This window comes from Eutrigla gurnardus (genome assembly GCF_963514095.1).
Source record: "Eutrigla gurnardus genome assembly, chromosome: 7".
Classification (NCBI taxonomy): domain Eukaryota; kingdom Metazoa; phylum Chordata; class Actinopteri; order Perciformes; family Triglidae; genus Eutrigla; species Eutrigla gurnardus.
This window is the reverse complement of record NC_139921.1, coordinates 26,849,441-26,868,421: the sequence shown is the minus strand read 5'-3', so window position 1 is coordinate 26,868,421 and position 18,981 is coordinate 26,849,441. Positions and strand designations below refer to the sequence as shown.

Genomic DNA, 18,981 nt, shown 5'->3' with positions numbered 1-18,981 from the left:
AATGGAATCAATGTTTCCAAACCAAACAAAGATGGCGGCCGGCCAGTTACCTAGATAAGAAAGAAAACAGATTAAAAGTCTCGTCTATCATGCAGCGGGTGGATTTCTTCCCATTCAGATGGTTGGAAGAGTTCTTGGGTGTTCTGGAAGTAAGTTACTTACGTTGTTTTTACATCGCGGGCTGGATTTTTAGCTCTGTGACGTTAAGCTAACAGTCATGCTAACACACAAGAAGCTGTTGCTCTTTAGCTGCTAAATGCTACAATGTGCTGGGAAAGTTTGAACTTTGGGACATTTGACATTCTGAAAACGTCTGTCTGCAACAAAATGAACCAAAAAACAGTAAAGTTAAATGAAATGTAATTAATTAGAGACGCGTTTACACCCATTCACAGGAAACACAGAGACGGCGACCCGGTTGGATTCGTTAACTATGATTTTACTCAAATCAGTGTGTTCCAGTGCAAATACAAGTCAGTCAGTAACAGTAATATTCCCGACCTCGTCAGCTCATTTCAGCTTATTCGTGGTAACATTTTGGGACAGAAAACAACGACCTCGGCTCCGTCTCCGCCTCGGACACGATCACATTCTGCACCTCGCAGAGAAAAGCATTCACGTTTACAAGGACGAGGGATGAAGACCAGGTCTCAGAGGACACGGTCCTCCAGGTCTGAGAGGCCACTTGATCATTTAAATTAAAGTCAGAGGATTTCTGTTTTGTTTTTTTTACCAGACAGTCGTCAATTTCCTCATCAAACAGGTTGGAAAAAATGGTAAAGTCCAAACATAAGTAAATCATAGTATCTAACCAATGAGCTTGCATGCGTTTAGCTCAGTCAAACGGCTTCTCTGATTGTTGGACCTGCAACCAATGAATACAAAGTCTCACTCGAGCTCAACGTGATGTCATCGAAATGTTTGTTTTCACAGGACAACAGTCCAAAATTAAAGAGAAGACAAAGAAAAGCAAATTCTCACAATAGAAACGCTGGAATGAGGGGAATGTTTGGTAGTTTTACTGTAAGAGAAAGGACTTCAATAATTAGTCAATTATGCAAAACATTGATTAATCAACTAATTGTGTCAGCTTGAGGTATCAGGTTGGATTGAAGCTACTGAAAAACAACCTGAAGACCGATTTTAAATGTGGAAACAGATGAATATGAAGCCAGTCACACGTGGCTCCATTTCCCCCCAAAAGAACATTCATGGACATTAACGAGTGTCATAAAATCAAGGCAAATACAGTGAATTATAAAAATAAAATCAGATAAATTAATAAATAGTCACATTAAATGACTCATTACAAAATATAAATAATCAGGAATGAACTTCCCCACGCCACCAGGGCGCCTGCTTCCCCCGCGTGACATTCAACACTCATGCAGTTTAGACTTTTACATCCAACAATCTCTCAACAATCTCACAGAGTTACAAATACGACGTTTCCCTTTTTAGTTTGGGGAGAAAGAAATCCCGTCCCCCGGTTTTACGGTGTACAGGTGATTGGTGATGACAGGTGCTCGGTAGAAAACATCCTTCGGCCACAAGCAGCGGGAGAGTGAGTCACACTTAACACGATGCATTTACCGACACGTAGCAGACAATCGGAGGAGATGCTTTTTGTTTTTGGACGATGGAAAGAAACCCTGAAGCTTTACATTCATGACGCTTTCCAGAAAGTGCACTTCATTTAATGCACAATCTTGAGCTCAAGCTTATAATTAGAAAATAAATAAATAAAATGTAAAGCTTTGTGAAATGTCAATGCCGTTCTGCTTCTAAAGCCATTCATTGGTTTATTCCCAAAGAAATAATTTACATCTCAAATGAGAAATTTCTGTGTAAGTGAGAGAAATAATAATAATAATAATAATAATTAAAAAAAGGGTTATTCTGTCCCTCTAATGCGTCAACAACCAGACCTGGGTCGTCTCAAATCGTGCTTTCTTTTTTAACAGTTTTAGATGCCACTATTTGAAGATTGTTATCACAAATGTCAACGTAAAATATTCACAGTAAATGTCTTCCTGTAATTTCGTGACAATATTGTAGATTTTAATCTACTTCATGATTAATCGTTTAATCATAAATCTCTGATTAAAGCTCGGATTCATTCTGGCGGTACTAACTGACCCGGAAGAGTCCAGATTCTAACGGGGTCCGCGTTAGGGCCAGAATCCGGGTCTGTAGCGGTACGGCGAGTCTTTGGGAAAACTGATCTCCGGTCTGCAGAGTGGGACGGTTCCGTCCCGGCACTGTCCCTCGTCCAGCTGATCCAGCAGGTTCTCCTTCCTGCGGGGGGAGTAGGGCGTCGGGGCCTCCATGGGGGTGGGCAGCACCGCCGGGTCCCTGCCGAACTCCACAGTTGGGGGGGTCTCTGTGCTGGAGGTGTGGGCGGGGGACTCGCCGTTCCCCAGGTTTTGTCCGTTCCCTTTGGGCCAGAACACATCGCAGCGTGCCCTCGGCGACGGGCGAGGCCGGGCCACAAAGTCCAGGGTTTTGGGGCGTTCGGGGGCACAGCGGCGCCTGGGGGTCGGGGGGAACACCAGGTTGGGATCTGGGAGCCGGGGGACCTCAGGACAGTCTTCTTTTAAAAGTCTGAAGCCACCTGTTAGAAAGTAAAACAGAAGAACATCATATCCACTCTTATGACTGATCATCCAGGTGGATTAAAGAAGACGTTACCTGCGTTTTCTAACGCCGTTCTCTCCAGCAAGGGCTCCAGGTTGTTGGCCGGGCAGCTCTTCTTGATGGCGCCGTCCGACGGCGTGCGCCGGAGGCTCCGCGTGGAGCTGGGGACGGATGGCACATGCGTGGGGGTGAGAGACTGGCGGGGGTTCCGCTTGAAGCTCTCCAGGTGGGTGTTGACCAGCGGGTTCATGGGGGTCTGGGCGGCCTGGTGCTGCCTGAGCGGCGAGGCGGGCCGGCAGACCAGCAGCTCCTCGCTGTCGGAGCGCAGCAGCGAGCGCGTGGAGTTGCAGTCGGACACCGAGGACAGGGACAGCAGCGTGTAGGAGGGGGGCAGGCCCCGCTCGGGCAGCGAGGGCGCCGAGGGCTTCAGCGGGCTCTCCCGCCGGAACAGTCTGCGGGTCGGCGGGCTGGTGCTCCGCCGGTGGCCCACGGTTCTGTGGAACAAGCCGTCCCACCGGGACTTGACGCTCTCCTCCGGTTGGGCCAGAGTGAGCAGGTTGCAGCCGAGTCCCACGGCGGCCAGCAGCGCCCCGCAGCCCAGCAGGACCAGCTCGGACCGCCGGCCGCCACCGGGGCTCTTCCTGCACGGCGGCGTTCCCGGGAGCTGGCCGCTGGGGCAGTACTCATCCCCGTCGCCGTCGGCAACCGCAGCAGCAGGGGTGTGGCCCTCCTTCTGGAAGGGGATGCAGAGGTAGGACTGACCAGGAGCTGCTCCGGGATCAGTGGTGAAGCAGCAGTCTTCGTTTTCTAAAAAAACAATATCACATCGTCTGACTTTACATAGAAAAAAACAATATTTGCAGATATATTCACAGTGGAGTCCTGAGCATCACTCCTTAAACACAGAGTGACTCCAGGCGACGCCGTCCCTTTAATTCCATCCAAGTTTGTTTTGGGGATCAGCTTGTTTACAGTCAGCTACAAACTCAACCACAAAGAGCCGTGTGGGAGAAAACCACCTCTCTCTCTTCAGCTGTACGATTGTGTGCAGACTCGAACCCAAACAAAGCAAACTGGTCCTGCTTACCCATCTCCACGAGGCTCGGGACTCCGGGGACTGCTGGACTGTGTCTCGGGGATCGGCGGAGGTTCGGGGCGCTGCAGGACCGCTGCCTGCTGCCCTCATGGGGAGGAACGCTCACACTGTCGGGTAGAAGAGATGGAGAGGGAGTTTGCATCATCAAACCTGACCTGAACTATTCATTAAACTAAACTATTAGACATCTGGGTGAGATTATCATAACTAGCAAATTAATAATAGCAATAATGTTAAATGTATTACAGACTGTGAAGTTCTACATAATCTCATAATCTTTAAGGTTCTCTGGAAGTGTAAGTATTTCTGGACTCGCCTGGCGTCGGCGCTGTGCTCCCTGTAGGGTCCACACCCACGGGACCGGCCCTTTTTCCTGGACCCCTTCCTCTCGCCATCCTCGTCATCCTCATGGAAGACGGTGCTGCGCCCCCAGGCTGAGTATCCCTCCCGGGGAGTCACTGCATGTAGAGAAACAAAGCATATCGAGGGTCAACAAATAAATGTGATGAGTAAGTGAACCGAGTTGAACAGCAGTCTGGGCTCCGCGGTAATAACCACCAATTAAATCTCATTTTAAAGGCGATATTGCGGCGGTGCTTACGTTGGATGGCTCTGAGGCGCGGCAGCATCGGAGGACTGCTGGGAGGACTGGAGCCGCTGCTGAGCAAACTCCGCCGCCGGTCGTGTGACGGAGACGCCTGCACGGTGATTTTGTGCTGAAAATCTGGATAAGCATTTAAAAAAAAACACACACACATTAATCTCTGGGGACAATTAGGAATCGGACAGACACAATTTGAAGAAAATCTAATAACTGAACATTTAAACAAGTAGTTTCCATATATCCAATATTTTATGTGACCCTGAGTGACCCCCATTGTAGGAAAGTCACAGCAACAATGTCAATATAAGTTAATTAATCAGATAGCACACGACCTCATACATTAATCAACATTGCTGTCGTATGCCAGTTGAAGCTATCCAGCAATTCCCCATCTCCAATGCCAAATTGCCTGCAACTAATCTACATTATAGTTTAGTTTCATGTATTTTTACACAAACTTATTGAGAGTAGAAGACGGGCAGCTCTTTAAAATAAATATAAATACTTGAGGACGAGAACTTCAGAGAAGATCAGGAGCAAAAACACATGTTTTTAGATCATTTCCTTCATATTGATGATGTCACAATATTTGGGGAATGGGTGCCAATACTGATACTGAGGTGGGTGTGATGTGTTTATGAGTTCACGAGAAAAAGAATATTAGTAATATAAAGAAGATGCCTATAGGATTGTACATCTAATGGACCCTTTAAAGCTATGGTCTAAAAATCCATTCAGTCTATCAGCCGTAGGCCTGCATAGAAATTGACCACTGGGAGCCATTGCTCCGGAAGGCTCCCATTGGCTCGTGCCCTCCATCCAATCCCCTCGTCTCCCCTGCTGGTTTCTACACCTGGCTGCATCCTGCTGACGTCCCCCCCCCCACCACGGTTTGGCTGCCGTACCTGAAGGCAAGCTGATCCGGTTCCCGTCCTTCAGTTTGAGGCGGTGGCGGCGGAACTTGCCCTGCCTGCTCTCCACGTGAGGCTTCTCCTGGTAGAGCTGGTGGATGATGATGTTGAGCTCCCGCTCCAGGATGTGGATCTCCCGCTCGGCCAGCTCCTGCTCGCGCCGCCGCAGCGCCTCCTCCTGGCACTTCTGCTGCAGCGCGGCCTGGGTCAGCTCCTCCTCCCACGATCGCAGCTCCTGCCGGGGAACAGAGATGGTTTGATTGGGAACGGGTACGAGTAAATTCTAATACGTCATTGGAGGAGAGCCCAAAGTCTACCTTCTCCTTGGTCCTCAGCTGATCAAACATTTCCTGGATCTCCACCTTCCAGTCGTCCTGCAGAGAGTGGAAGGACTCCGCCGGCATCTCAAAGAAGCCCGACTCCTCGATGGCCGTCAGCTGGTCCAGGATCATGGTGAACTGGGGCCGGGAGTGGGGGTCCGAGCTCCAGCATTCTGTGGCACAAGATGAAAAAAAACCTTCTCAAACGGTTCCAGAAAGTGATCAAACATTCTGTTTATTCGACGCTACAAAGGCTCTTTCTCACAGCATGGATGAAAGTACATTTCTAATCTAATTGAATAATGAATAAATGTCCTTCTGGCACGATGCCCGTGCCTCTCCATTACAAGTAATGTGTTGCACACGGTTCAGACAACGTGAGATCTAATTTGGAGGATGGAGCTTCGTGTCTCTTACCTTCCATGAGGCGAGCGAAGGGCTCCGGGCAGGTCAGAGGAACGGGCAACGCCAGCTTGTTCATCGCCACCCCATAAGCCACGGCGAGACCGTCGATGCCCCGGAACGGGACTTCTCCCGTCAGCAGCTCCCACAGCAGCACACCGTAACTTTATGGGTAAAAAGACAGAAATAGGTGCAGAATTATTTAGGGTATGTGCTTCCCCTCACGCTTAAATATCCTCGTTAAAAAAAAGTGTTTCAAACACATTTTGTACGATACGTAACAATGTGGTTGTGAAGATAAAGATGCGCATGAATATATGAATGCAAAGCAGCACGTTTGATGAAATAAAGTGCGAGCCGTCTGAATGAATGCCAAAAAGGGGGGGATTAGGACGGCATTACTCCTGCACTCGTGTAAATACCAAGGTGAGACAGAAAAGGTCAGAATAAGAGAAAAGTGCAGCGGCTGACATCCACGTGACTAAAGCCAGAAACCACACAGCGATGCACTGTGGGTAAAAGAGCAGCGAGAAATCAAACAACACCAGGAGGAAGTGTGTGAAGATGAGAGATTCTTACAACTTCACATCACACAACCTGGTGTGCAAAGTTGCTCAGATACTCAGACACTGGTGTTTTTCGTATTCTACCGTTTGTGGAGTTGGATTCCAGCGGCGGAAGCGTAGGATTGTTTCTGTGACCGTGTGATCCAAACATTCCCAATAACTCCAGAAGGTCGTCAAGTCCCAACGTCAACACCCAAAAATCTATTTTTTTACCCATTTTTTCAGGGCGATGACGTCATAAAATATGAGTAAAGACATTTGAAGTTTCATTTGAAAACTACAGTAGAAGCTTTGGATGTTAACAAAAATCACATTCAGAATTGATTATCTAACTTAAGATTATGTAAGAAAAAGTTTTGTTTTCATTTTCCGCATTCTTACTTTTACTCTTTATTGCATACTTTTTCCTGTTTTTCCCAACCTCACAGATTCATTATGAGCACATGACAAATAAAAAAGAAGAATACAAATATCCAGTGCTATATCACAGGATTGTATCAGACATTAAATCTTTTTAATGAAGACACATGATCCCCTGTGATTACTCCCTGTGCTGCATGAGCACATAACAGTTTAACGTATATTTATAGTAATGTGTGCTCTTTAGTCTCATCTGTGCTTTGTTGCTATGGCAACAGCTGGCCGAGCTGACGCGCGGCGGTGAAGGAGGCGGTTCTACCACCTCTGTGTGTGTTCGCCCCCTCGGCCCACCTCCACACGTCGCTCCCCTTGGAGAACGTGGACGAGCGGATGACCTCGGGCGCCATCCAGGCGTAGGTGCCGGCGGCGCTCATCTTGGTGGTGCGGTGCCACTCGCGGGCCAGCCCAAAGTCCGTGATCTTCAGGGTCTTGTTGCTGAGGTCCTCCATCTCGACCCTCTCGAGGATCAGGACTGAGGTGGTTGGAGGATGGGTGGGGGAGGAGGAGGAGGTGGGTTGACGGTAAAGTAAATTAAAAAAGGTTTCAGGTACACGAGGGTTGTAATGTTGGGAGGATAAAAAAAAAGAAGAAGAAAAAAACGCAACGCATGAGGGAACGCACACAAGACGGTGGAGGGAGTAAACAGGGTGGGAGGCCGTGATGAAAGGATGACAGAGAGAGAGAGAACAGAGAAAGGAGGAAACAGTGAGGAACAGATGAACAACATTTCAAACACACCAATAGGTTAAACTGCAGAAACAGCCTGTCGAGACACGCCCATCTGCTCTGATTGGCTCTCACAACAACAACCCAACATACAGGAAGTAGAACTCCTTCTAATCTCTCCTGCCTCTCTCTCCCTCTCCCCTGTCTCTTGTCTCTCTCTCAGTACACGAGTCCCTCCGTGCTCATTGAGTGAAGTCAGGGAAACGTATAGCCTCTATACTATAGAGGCTACACCCAGAGATGACGCATCACAAGCTCCTATACTTCCTGTCTCTTAAGTGGTCGACGCATGTCGCCCCACCTTGTTTGGAAAACACTGTGAACGTCACGCGGACGTATAGAAGCTTCGAGTGTGTTGCTGAGACGGAGAAAGCTCTCGAACAAAGTTCCTTTCCTCCTGGTTTGTGTGTTTGAGAAAATGCTAATGAATATTAACGACCACAGCTCGGACGCTCTGTTTCCAATGACGATGCTAACTCATCCAACACCAGAGAAAGTGGGCCTTCGTAGTGGTTGCAGCACATTCCACATCACCGCAGCGTCCTGGGTTCGATTCCAGCCTTCTGTCCTATAATGCAGGTCCCGTCCTGTCCTGTCCTACCCCCCCCCCCCCCCCCCCCCTGCCCGCCGTCCTCTGTCTTTGTTAAAAACAACAACACAACAACATAAAACCCCACATGAACGTCATGATGGTGCAAGAGGGGAATCACATTTAATGAGTAGATGGTTTTATTCCAGTCTGGATCAGACCAGACCAGATGTGGTGGACCAACGGAGAGCCTTGGTCTTCACCGGAATCACACACCGCCAACGTGGCGTAACACCAAACTGTTAAGTTTCCGTTTGAGCTTTTGGAGGAGAAATAAAAAGAAGACTGCAGAGACGCATAAAAAGAAACGTTGACTTGTGTCGTATATTTTTGGGACCGAGCTTCATGTAATCACCACCAACCGCTTCGTTACCACGGCGATGCGTCACAGGGTGGAGTGTCAGTGTGCCACATCCTGAATCACTAGGAGGTCCTCGACAAAGTGGTTTAGACCCAGAAAACGGGGTCACGTGGACATTTCTTAAACCGATGAAATCATTCAATAGAACAGAAAAACACCAAAAAATAATGACATATTTTTATATCACATAAAAACGACTTCTGAGAACCTAAATTTGAACTCTTAGGTAAGACGGGGAATAAAAACTCTGGATTAGACCCCGACGTGGATTAAAAAAGGGAAATAGTAGAATGTAATGCTGCACTGTCCTGGACTGTGAACAGGACACGGGGTTTTCCCCTGAGAGCAGGATAGCAACTGGTCAGACTGACTTAACACTTTAAAAGCAGCCTATTGGAAGCGCCTGAGCCGATCGCCGGGGGAAACGGGCCAATGGGAGGCAAGCAGCCGCCGGTGTGTGTTGTCGGAGCCTCCAATGGGGAGCCGGCTGGGGCAGAGCACCGGGCAAATCCTCCGTAATAGGCTTGGGATTTAGGGGGATCCAGTTGGGTGAAATGCAAGATTACAACCGCTCCACAAACATACGTGCAAACTCCTTTTGCTTTCTGCTCTCTTTGCTGAACAGTGATGATGAGGAAACCACAGAATGCTGGTTCATTCTATTTGAAAGGACACCAAATAAAATTAATATTATTTATCTTAAGTCCTTTATCTTTAGTCCACTACATCCATCCATCCATCCATCCTTCGTGCTGTAAATAACTATTATTATAAGCAGTTTTATTCTCTTATTTGACAAAAATATGACAAAATAGTCGTATGACTAAAACTCAGTAAGTAAATGATGTAAAACACTAAAATATGTAACTATTTGTTGAACTGATTTATCAACAGAAACTTAATCAACAATCATTATGACTCATCCTTTAAGCCATTTCTCAAGAAATAAAAATGTATGGCTCTTCTCTCTGTTTTAATCTAAATGATCACCCTGGGCTTTAGGAAACAGCGTGTTGTTGATTAATGTTCTGTCGACTCTAAAATCTCCAAGAGAGGGAACCTTACTGTTGCTGGACTTGAGGTCCCGGTGGATGATGGGAACGATGGCCTGGCTGTGGAGGTAGAGGATCCCCCGGGCGATCTGCACCGCCCAGTCCACCAGCGTGCACGGGGGGATGCGTTTCCCGGCGAGGGCCCGGTTGAGGGGCCCGCCCCGGGCGTACTCCATCACCAGACACAGGTTGGGCTCCTGCAGACACACGCCCAGCAGACCCATGATGTTGGGGTGGTTGAGCATGGCGAAGAGCTTGGCCTCCTGGCGCACGCTCTCCAGGGTCTGCTCCGCGTCCTCGTCGGGGTCCCGCCGCGCCGCCTTCACCGCCACCTCGGCGCCCTTCCACACCGCGCGGTACACTTTGCCGAAACCCCCCACGCCGATGATCTCCTCCAGGGTCAGCTCGGAGAAGTCGATCTCCAGGACTGAGGAGAGAAGCGAGGGTTAACAAAGATTTAGAAACACACACAATCTCACAGTATTGATCTTCATAGGGGAATGACACGTTTTTGCACACGGCCTTCAGAGGGCATGGAAAGGTCAGGGTCAGCCTGTCTGGAGCTGCTGAGGATTTGCCCAAATGAAGGGCAAACATTTGCTATGAAGGACCTGAAAACTGGGTCAGTCAGTGGAACGATGCTTTCACTAAGCCACGCTGCTGCTGCCCCAAATACAGGAACTACCCCTCCTGCTATTACACAAGTGTGTGTGCGTCTCTTAAATCTGTGTGGAGCAGGAAGGAAGGAGAGAGGACGATCCCTTCCTTCTTTAAGTGTGGAAACGGAACGGTGACGTTGGGAGCCTTCTTCTTGTGTCTGTGGCTGCAAAAACTCCCGTGTCCAAAGCAAGCAGACTGACCTTGATGAATATTTCAGGTGGGATGGTGTTGTGAAAGTAGGCCAGCTGCTGCTGCTGCTGCGGAGCAGGAAGACATGAAAGCCAACAAAGGCTGAGGCGGTGTGGTCCAGCCGATCGTATGGCCTTAAAATACAGGATTTATCAGGCTCAGATAGAAGGTGTGTGTGTGTGTGTGTGTGTGTGTGTGTGTGTTAAGACTCCACTAAAAGGTGCTGAGGCCTTGGCTGCACATTTAGCTGCAGAAGCATCTTTTTTCCCTCTCCTCTCTCTCTCTCTCTCTCTCTTGCAGCATCTTGGTGCAAACACCACCAGTTCCCACTGTCATTGAACGCAACAACAAAGCTCCACACAACATCTAATGACAACTCGCATGGTGTTCGTGCTGAGGATGCATTGTTGCTTTGAAATCCGAGGCGCGGTGCATCGCGTCTGCAGCCGGCTGTCTGTCTGACAGGCTGTCTGTCTGTCTGACAGGCGGTGTGTTGGTGATGAAGCGGGGCCGTTTCTAGGCCAACGGGGAGAGCACTGCGCCTATACCGTGACACAGCACTCTGAGCGTGGCTGTCTGTCGCTCCGGCCTGCACACACACACACACACACACACACACACACACACACACACACACACACACACACACACACACACACACACACACACACACACACACACACACGGAAATAAACGAGCACCGAGGAGGCACAATGGGATACTCACGGTGCAGAGGAGGCACCGAGTACTGCTGCTCCGAGGGGTCCCGGATTTCCTCCGGTATGCCGTTCCCGTTGCTCACGTAATTGGATGGGAAAATGCCGACCCGGTCCGCGATCATCCCGGTCCACCAGCCCTCGTCCCCGGACACCAGTGAGTCCTTGGACAGGACCTCCACCAGGTCCCCCCTGCGCAGGCTGAGCTCGTCGTCCGCGGTCGCCTCATAGTCGAACACGGCCGTCCAGAAGCCCGGCGCTGCGGGAGCCGCATCCGGCGCGGCGCCGACGCCGTGATCCGGTCTCGGCCAGCGGAAAACATCTGCTTCCTCCGCTTCTTCTTCCGACGAGGGGACGCACGCCTTGGGGCTCAGCGTGGTGTCCAACGCGGGTTTGAAGACATCCATGGACGCGATCCATAGGGGCGACCCGGATCACCGCAGGCGCGCTCGCGGCTGGCTGGCTGGCTGGTCTGGTCTGGCTCGCAGCGCCTTTGCGTTTTGCACACGCGCACACGCGCGCGCACACACGAAGCTAAGTAGCGGCTAATCCCGCACACAAACGCTGCGGCAAAACAGGAGCGCCATCCCGCAGCATCGTCCGTCCTCCTGGTCCCCGCCGGCTGCTGCTGCTGCTGCTGCTACCAAAACACGCAGCTCCGGCTCGGTGACTCTGGACGCTCGGTCCTCCTCCTCCTCCTCCTCCTCCCGATCATCGCTGCTTCTTTTTTTTTTTTTTTTTGCACGTAAGCCAATTGTGCCAACGTGCGAATCATCCCCGGCCTCCTATTGGCGCGCAGACACGTCAGCAACAGCTGATGTCCCGCCCTCCCGCCAGCGTACCTGCTGCACGTCAACGCCACACACACACAAAGACACACACACTTTTTCTTTTCTTCAAATTGTCTCCTTTATTTAGTTATTTAGCCCCGCCCCCTCAAAACAACAACCAATAAATAAATAAATAACCCAAACGTAACGAAATGCTCAACTAATGTTAAGATGGCATGCATAATTCCCTGAAATAAAAACAGAATCCAGAGCAAGGAGTAAAAAACAGTCAACATAACAAGTCAAATGAACAATCCCAACTAGTTCAGCCAGAGGATCAAGTGTGTGTGTGTGTGTGTGTGTGTGTGTGTGTGTGTGTGTGTGTGTGTGTGTGTGTGTGTGTGTGTGTGTGTGTGTCCATATTGTTAAGGGATTCAGAGATCGTTTAACTTGAAACAACACAAGGTTAATGTGACATCAGGAATATTACTGCAGCTTCGCACATTCAGGGAGTCCGACATCGTTACAAACAGCCGAGATGCAAATAACAGTGTTTCACATGTTGAGTCTGCAGAATGATCCACCACATCCACCCGAGACTCCACCTCAGCCCACCTCCCGACACATTTCAAATTCAAATTTAAATGTGGATTAAATAAAATCATGTATTTGGGAAGGTTATGATAGAGAATGTGATGTTTGGAGGGAAGACTATTTCTGCCAGGGTTAAAAAAAATCAAAGGAAAAGTTAGTCAAATTAAAAATAATTCACATTGTGTCAAAATGATGAAATCATGAATCAAAATTATGAGGAAAGTCAAACATTTAACTAACAAAGTAACAAATTATGAGATAAAAAGTTTTAGAGTCTAAAGTGTGAGATAAAAATGTATTTAGTCAAAAATGTAGTTTGCCAAGTCAAAAGTTTGAAACAGTAAGTGCGTTAAAAAAGTTTGTATTTTAACTCACTAAGTGAAAATTTCAGTTTTGATAAATTATTTCATATTTTTGACATTTTCGTTCCATTTTTTCTTTTTGTGGCGGAAATTTTCTTCCATACCGGAGCAGGCTGATTTCTGCTTTGATTTTTACTTTAAGCTCTTTTTTTAGACAATGGGCACAATGTAGATCTTTCTTTTAAAGGCTACCTTATTTTTCATCAGACAGAGACTAAAGATGAAAGCGTGTGAGAGAAAGATGAAGTGTATATTAAAGTAATAAAGTGATAATCAAATAATGTACCTGAAAATGAGAATAAACTACAGAAATTAACAAAACCATCCATCTAAAGTTACTTTCTGCAGCTTACAGGATCTTTTTCCTAAGTGCAGGTTTTAAAAACAACAGAAAAACATGTAAAATCTCAATTAAATCAAAAACAAAGCAGCTTCTCTGTAATTTAACAGCATTATGAAAAACACAAAAGCACCCTCGGCAGGCAGAACGGCTCTGGCTCGACACGTCCAGCTGCTGCTATTGATGCAGTGAAGCTCCGCAGACAGAGGACTGGTTTCACAGACATTTGAGTAAAAGTAGCTGTTAAATGAGAAAACATGTTTTAATGGGACAAAATAATCCCTTCACTTGGTGTCTGCATTAGATGGGAAAAGCAACGTGGAACACATTTAACTTCATCGATGACTAGAATCGTGTATCCAAAAAAATCCACACCTTCATCTGGGACACTTGTGCTTTTTCACTGCAGCATATTTAAATAAAAGCATGTACTTCGGGCAGAAACACGAATACACAAATTCAATCTAGAGTCATGAGGATTATGTGTATTTTGTTTGTGGAAAACCTTTCAGAACCTCAGAAAAATTAACTTTCGACTTCAAAACACCGTCAGCTTTGGAAAATTTGCTATTTTATTTTGACATCTCATTGCAGGCCAGGAAAAAAAACACATACTCATCCTTTAAAATGTGCCCCCCCCCCCCCCCCTTTTTTTTCTGTTACACAAACAAACTTCATCAACTGCAAGTCTGATTCCCATACATTGATATTTCACTTCTCAATAGAAATAAAGAAGATGGTGCCTTGAGAGGTGATGTGTATGATCAGTATTTGTCATCTTTTACAGAATTAAGACATTTGTTAAGATGCAAAGACAGAACCAATTTAGAGTTGTGCCCTTGTGCACACACACACACACACACACACACACACACACACACACACACACACACACACACACACACACTTGGGTGCACAGCTTGAGTACATGCACGGCACACAAACACACACGCCGGCAGATTAAAAATAAATAAAAAATCAAGTATACAAACACAAATAGCCACTAAAGGCGAAGATAAAAGGAAGAAGACTGGCGATTCGTTGACATCATGAATTCCTGCTGAACTCCAGACTAATTTCCTTTCCAAGGGTGACAAAATGAGGGCAAATAATAATATCAATAATCATAAAAACACCACACTTCCACTGATACTGGCTCAGATGAAGCAACTGCAGATCACCTGTACTGTAGATGAGATGTGAGAGTTGTGTTGACATGCTCCCCCCCCCCCTCCCCCTCCCCCAGCAGGACACCTATACTGTGTCTATGTAAACATACACTGAAAATTATGTACAGAATGTGGGTTTTTGTGTTGCCTCTTAATGGGACGGAGCGGTCCTCCCTCTTGTGCAGCGGTGGACCCCTCGTCGTACTCTGAGCGTGAGTGTGTGTGTGTGTGTCAGAGAAATGGACGGTGTGGGGGCCGAGCAGGTGTGGTCCCGGGCCAGGAATTGACCGTCCCATTCGGGCCGCGGGACGTATTTACAACGCTGCTCACCACAAAGGAAGAACGCAGAGGAAGAGGAGGAAGAGGAGGAGTGCTGAGTAGGAGAAGGGATGACCACAGGGACCGGAGATTGACATCCCCCTTGTGGAAATACAGTGTAACTGCCACTTACTGTCACTTTTTTTTTTTCAATTTTTGTTTTATTTCTTTTTTTTTGTTAAACAGATGTTGCATCCCACCTCTTTGGTAATCTCTTGGGTAATTTTTAAATTAGCCAAGGATCGACTGATTATATATTAACATACACTTTTATGCAAATTAAGTAATAAACATTTTCTGCTGCTTTTTGGGAGTTTCAAACACATTTTTTCCCCTCTCGTTTTTAAAAACAAAGCACCAGTCGTGTGTTAAACAGCATTCAGTATCAATATCAGGCTACTTTCAAATTCAAACTGGAGCTCTCTGCTGCTCTGACACCCACACCTGCTTCTTCACTGAAGAGTTTCAATCCAAAATGAGCATCGCTGACACCTTCTCTTTGCATAATGACAATAAAGAATACAAAATAATAAGTTTGCCATGGGACATTTTTTTTTTTGTAATTTCTTTCAAAAGCATTGACAAATCTGATAATTGAATCATCTTAATTTTCAGTTATGCAAAGAAAAGTAAATGTTTACTTTAACCATTTAGACACATCCTCGAAAAAAATAAATATTACAGGAGTGTTGGTTAATATCATGAATATGAGACAAAGTTTGGATAAAGTTAAAGCTTACGCTAACTGGTAAATTTTTGTGGGAGCTATAGCTTTTTGTATGCTGATGTAGCAAATTACCTGTTGTTTAATTACCTTATTAATTAAAACAAGGGGAACCCAGGAACATGAATAACTTTTTCACAAAGAAACCTTCAATTTAGCAATTTAGCTTCGGCACCAGGACTTTGTGTTTCTGTGGACCAGACTGGCAAATACATGTCCTTCAAAAAATGCTTATAATATGGCAGATGTGTTTTTGTTTCCCCCTAGTGGCCAACATCTAATAATGCAGCTTTTAAAACATGTTTATGCATGATTTCAGGAAGAAACTCTCGAGTTGTTTGGCCGAGCAAAGAGCTCGTCGGTGTGATGCCTCTCCCTCACAGGCACTCTGTTCAGTAGTGGCAACTTTAATATTGGCCTTTTGCACGTGTACAAGTAGAAGTCTCCATAAATAGAACTATACAGCAAAGTGCATGGAAGGAACAGTACAAAAATACCTCTGAATTACCTCTGCAGCAACACGTTGTTTTTTTTTGTTTTTTCTCCTTTGAGTCGGATTTTTGATTGAAAAGGTGAAAATCAAGGGAGACCAAGATATCGGTAAATAAATAAAATACAATGTCATACTTTCACCTAGGCAAGATACATAACTCTTAGAAATGTGACGACATCGTTCCAGTATATAGTTTGACCCCTCCCCCTCCCCCTCCCACTGAGCCACAGCAATCCTCTGTCGTTAGAGCAGAAGGTGACCACATTTAAACAAATATTCAAAATATACAGAAAATATGGAAATATTTGTATATATAGATACGTATAGAGTACGGAAGTCATGTTCAGGGCAGTTTGACCGCGTTCACCGTGTCCTCCTCTTCCTCCTCCAACCGGTGACTCGTCTGCCAGCCGTCGCTCCTCTTCTTCTTGTCCCTGTGATTTCTGAGAAATCTGCAGTGCTCCTTAGGAAAAACTATGCAAACAAAAATAAATACTATGACTCCATCCCACTGTCACTCAACAACATATTCCCCACTTCACAATATTATCTTTTGCTATTCCTTAACGTAGATCAGAAAATAGTTCTTTTATTCCTCTTTTTTTTAATGTGTGTGTGTGTTTCTTTTTTTTTCTGTTTTATTCATTTTTTGCGTTTTTATCCCCAAAATACTTTTTTAGAAAAGTCGTTCTTGTTCAGGTGTTGAGAAAAATATAGACCTCTGATTGACTCGGCTACTCTCTGCGGATATAAGACTGCGGCCTCCTCCAGTGGAATGCAGGGCCGCCCCGGCATCGGCAGCTCCTGGACTCGGTGGAGACCCAATCCCACCTGTAAGCACGCCGGCGGCCGGCTCAGGATGGCTCTCCTGCAGCCGCGTCGGCACTAGAGGGCAGCAAACTCACCTCCGAGCATCCTTACAGGAGGGGTTGAGGGAGGGAGAGAGGGAGGTTGTGGGGGGAGAACCCTGGGTCGACCTCTCCTGTCCTTTCAAACAACACGGACCCAAATTCCACAGCGAGAATTCACTCTTTTTTTTTTACCTCTGAAGTTGTACTATGTTTGTCTTTTTCCCCGTCTAGAAGCCCTCTATATGACAGTAGGCCTCCAGACTGGAGAAGAGGATGTAAAGGAACCAGAGGCCGAACAGGAAGGCTGACGTGGCCAGTCTGTGTCCCCGGGGCCCGCCCAGCTCCCCTCCGATGTGGGCCCGGCGCCTGTAGAGCAGCACCGAGATGGCCAGGAAGGCGAAGATGGTGAAGAGGGTGACGGAGAAGGCCAGCGAGCCGGCCTCCACCACGAACGGCTTCCCTTTCGTGTGCCAGTAGATGGCGGCCACCGACCAGGCCAAGCCGATGCCCAGGAAGACATTGACGGCGTTGCTGCCGGTCACGTTGCCGATGGAGGCGTCGGCGTAGGTGTCCTGGACCGCCGACACCTTACTGGCAAACGTGTCTGCAGAGAGAGAAGGCGTCACTGTGGGACTCAGCGGTGATTGGTGCACAGAAATCACATGGCAGAAAATGTAGTTTAACATCTAAAATAACCATATTATAATATAATTACTGCTGAAACCTTGTTAGAAAGCTTATATCACGCACAGCTGATTGGGAAAAAACACCAAAGGTTTTTTACTTTAAATCTCAGATCACGATAAAAACACAATAAGTTGATCGTGGTGAGTTTTTGTTAACGAGTAACTTGAAAAAGCTGTCAAAAGTGAAAAATAGAGGCTGATTTAAAAAACAGAACAAATCATTTTTTTATGTATTTATCCTTTTTTAAGCATGGAGATGATTTATGATCATCTTATTAATTGATTGTTTTTTGCTAACAAGGATTAAAAAAAAAATAAGATATGCATCTTATCTTTGGATAATGTTGTGAATCCAAATTATTAAATATATATTTGCTGGAAAGAAAACATCTCCCCTGTGACCTTTGACCCCGTTCCCTCTAGCTCTTTCAGCTTCCTGGAGAAAATAAACATGCTGGAATAAAATTTTCATCTTCTCTCAAAATCTAAACTGCATCATGAGGTCCAGCTCTGTGTTGTTCTTGTTTGCTTATAATATTTATAAATATATTTTTTTTTCCCTAAAATGAATGCAGGGATGATTTATTAATGCAGCAGCCAGGACCTTTAATAACAAATATGCTGACAGAGTCAAAGCTTTTGGTGACATATTGGTTTTTCTTTGTCGGGTGAAAATGTCAGTTTGGAGGAAAATAATAATATCGGCCATCTCGATGACGAAGCATGTTTGAAAAAGTCTCAAAAGCTCACAAAGTCTCAGATTTTTCCACCGACCGCCATGAATAAAAACATGAATGTATAAAACTTGTATTTCAAAGACGTTCCCCACCTGGGACGGACGTGCCGAGCGCCACGAACACCACGGCGGTGACGGAGTCCTTGAGGCCGATGGTGCAGCCGAAGTGAGACGCCAGGTCGCCGATGACGGCGGTGAGCAGGCCGATGATGGCGATGGAGACCACGAAGCACGCCCAGCCGTTCAGGTAGTCCGTGGGAGGGACGCAGGCGAACAGCACCTTCCAGAAGACGGTGAGGAAGTGCATGACGTAGTCGAAGCAGGACGGCAGCCGCTCTTCCCCCGTGTCCTCTTCATCCTCATCTGAAGAGGGAGGGAGGATGAAGAGGCAGCAGAGTATTTGGGCAGAGATAAAGAGAGAGGGGAAGGACATATTAAGAGAAAAGGTTGAGATAGAGGTTTGAAAAAGCAAAAGGGGAAATGACAGGAGGGAGATGATGAAGCACAAAGATGAGGAGGATAAAGAGCGAGGAAGAGTCGGGAAAGCGTTGGCGAGATAACGGATCGATGGAGGAGATAAGGGACGACGGAGAGGGGGAGGGGAGGGATCCTCTCAGAATGACTTATTTTTCAGCCTGAGACGACGCCGAGGTTACAGTTGTTTGCGGCCACAGGGCGGGTTTTAATTC

At 46.7% G+C, this 18,981-nt stretch overlaps 2 protein-coding genes across 3 annotated transcripts in view; both read right to left on the bottom strand.

Annotated features, from left to right (window-relative positions):
• Nucleotides 1-401: 401 nt before the first annotated feature.
• Nucleotides 402-11,919, bottom strand: map3k9 (mitogen-activated protein kinase kinase kinase 9). Its single transcript, XM_084012870.1, has 11 exons — nt 11,260-11,919; nt 9,698-10,111; nt 7,248-7,428; nt 5,986-6,134; nt 5,566-5,741; nt 5,243-5,483; nt 4,335-4,457; nt 4,050-4,191; nt 3,725-3,840; nt 2,692-3,444; nt 402-2,614 (listed from the first exon to the last, which is right to left on the bottom strand). The coding sequence occupies exons 1-11, from the start codon at nt 11,654-11,656 to the stop codon at nt 2,172-2,174; spliced, it is 3,135 nt and encodes a 1,044-aa protein (XP_083868996.1). The 5' UTR covers nt 11,657-11,919; the 3' UTR covers nt 402-2,171.
• Nucleotides 11,920-13,208: 1,289 nt separating this feature from the next.
• Nucleotides 13,209-18,981, bottom strand: part of slc8a3 (solute carrier family 8 member 3) — a 71,927-nt gene continuing 66,154 nt past the window's right edge. For both annotated transcript variants that reach the window (XM_084012835.1, XM_084012836.1), the window contains 2 exons: nt 18,386-18,655; nt 13,209-17,474 (listed from right to left, as the gene is read on the bottom strand). In XM_084012835.1, coding sequence (XP_083868961.1) covers nt 17,098-17,474; nt 18,386-18,655 — 647 coding nt within the window. In that variant the 3' untranslated portion in view covers nt 13,209-17,097. The remainder of the gene's footprint in view (nt 17,475-18,385; nt 18,656-18,981) is intronic.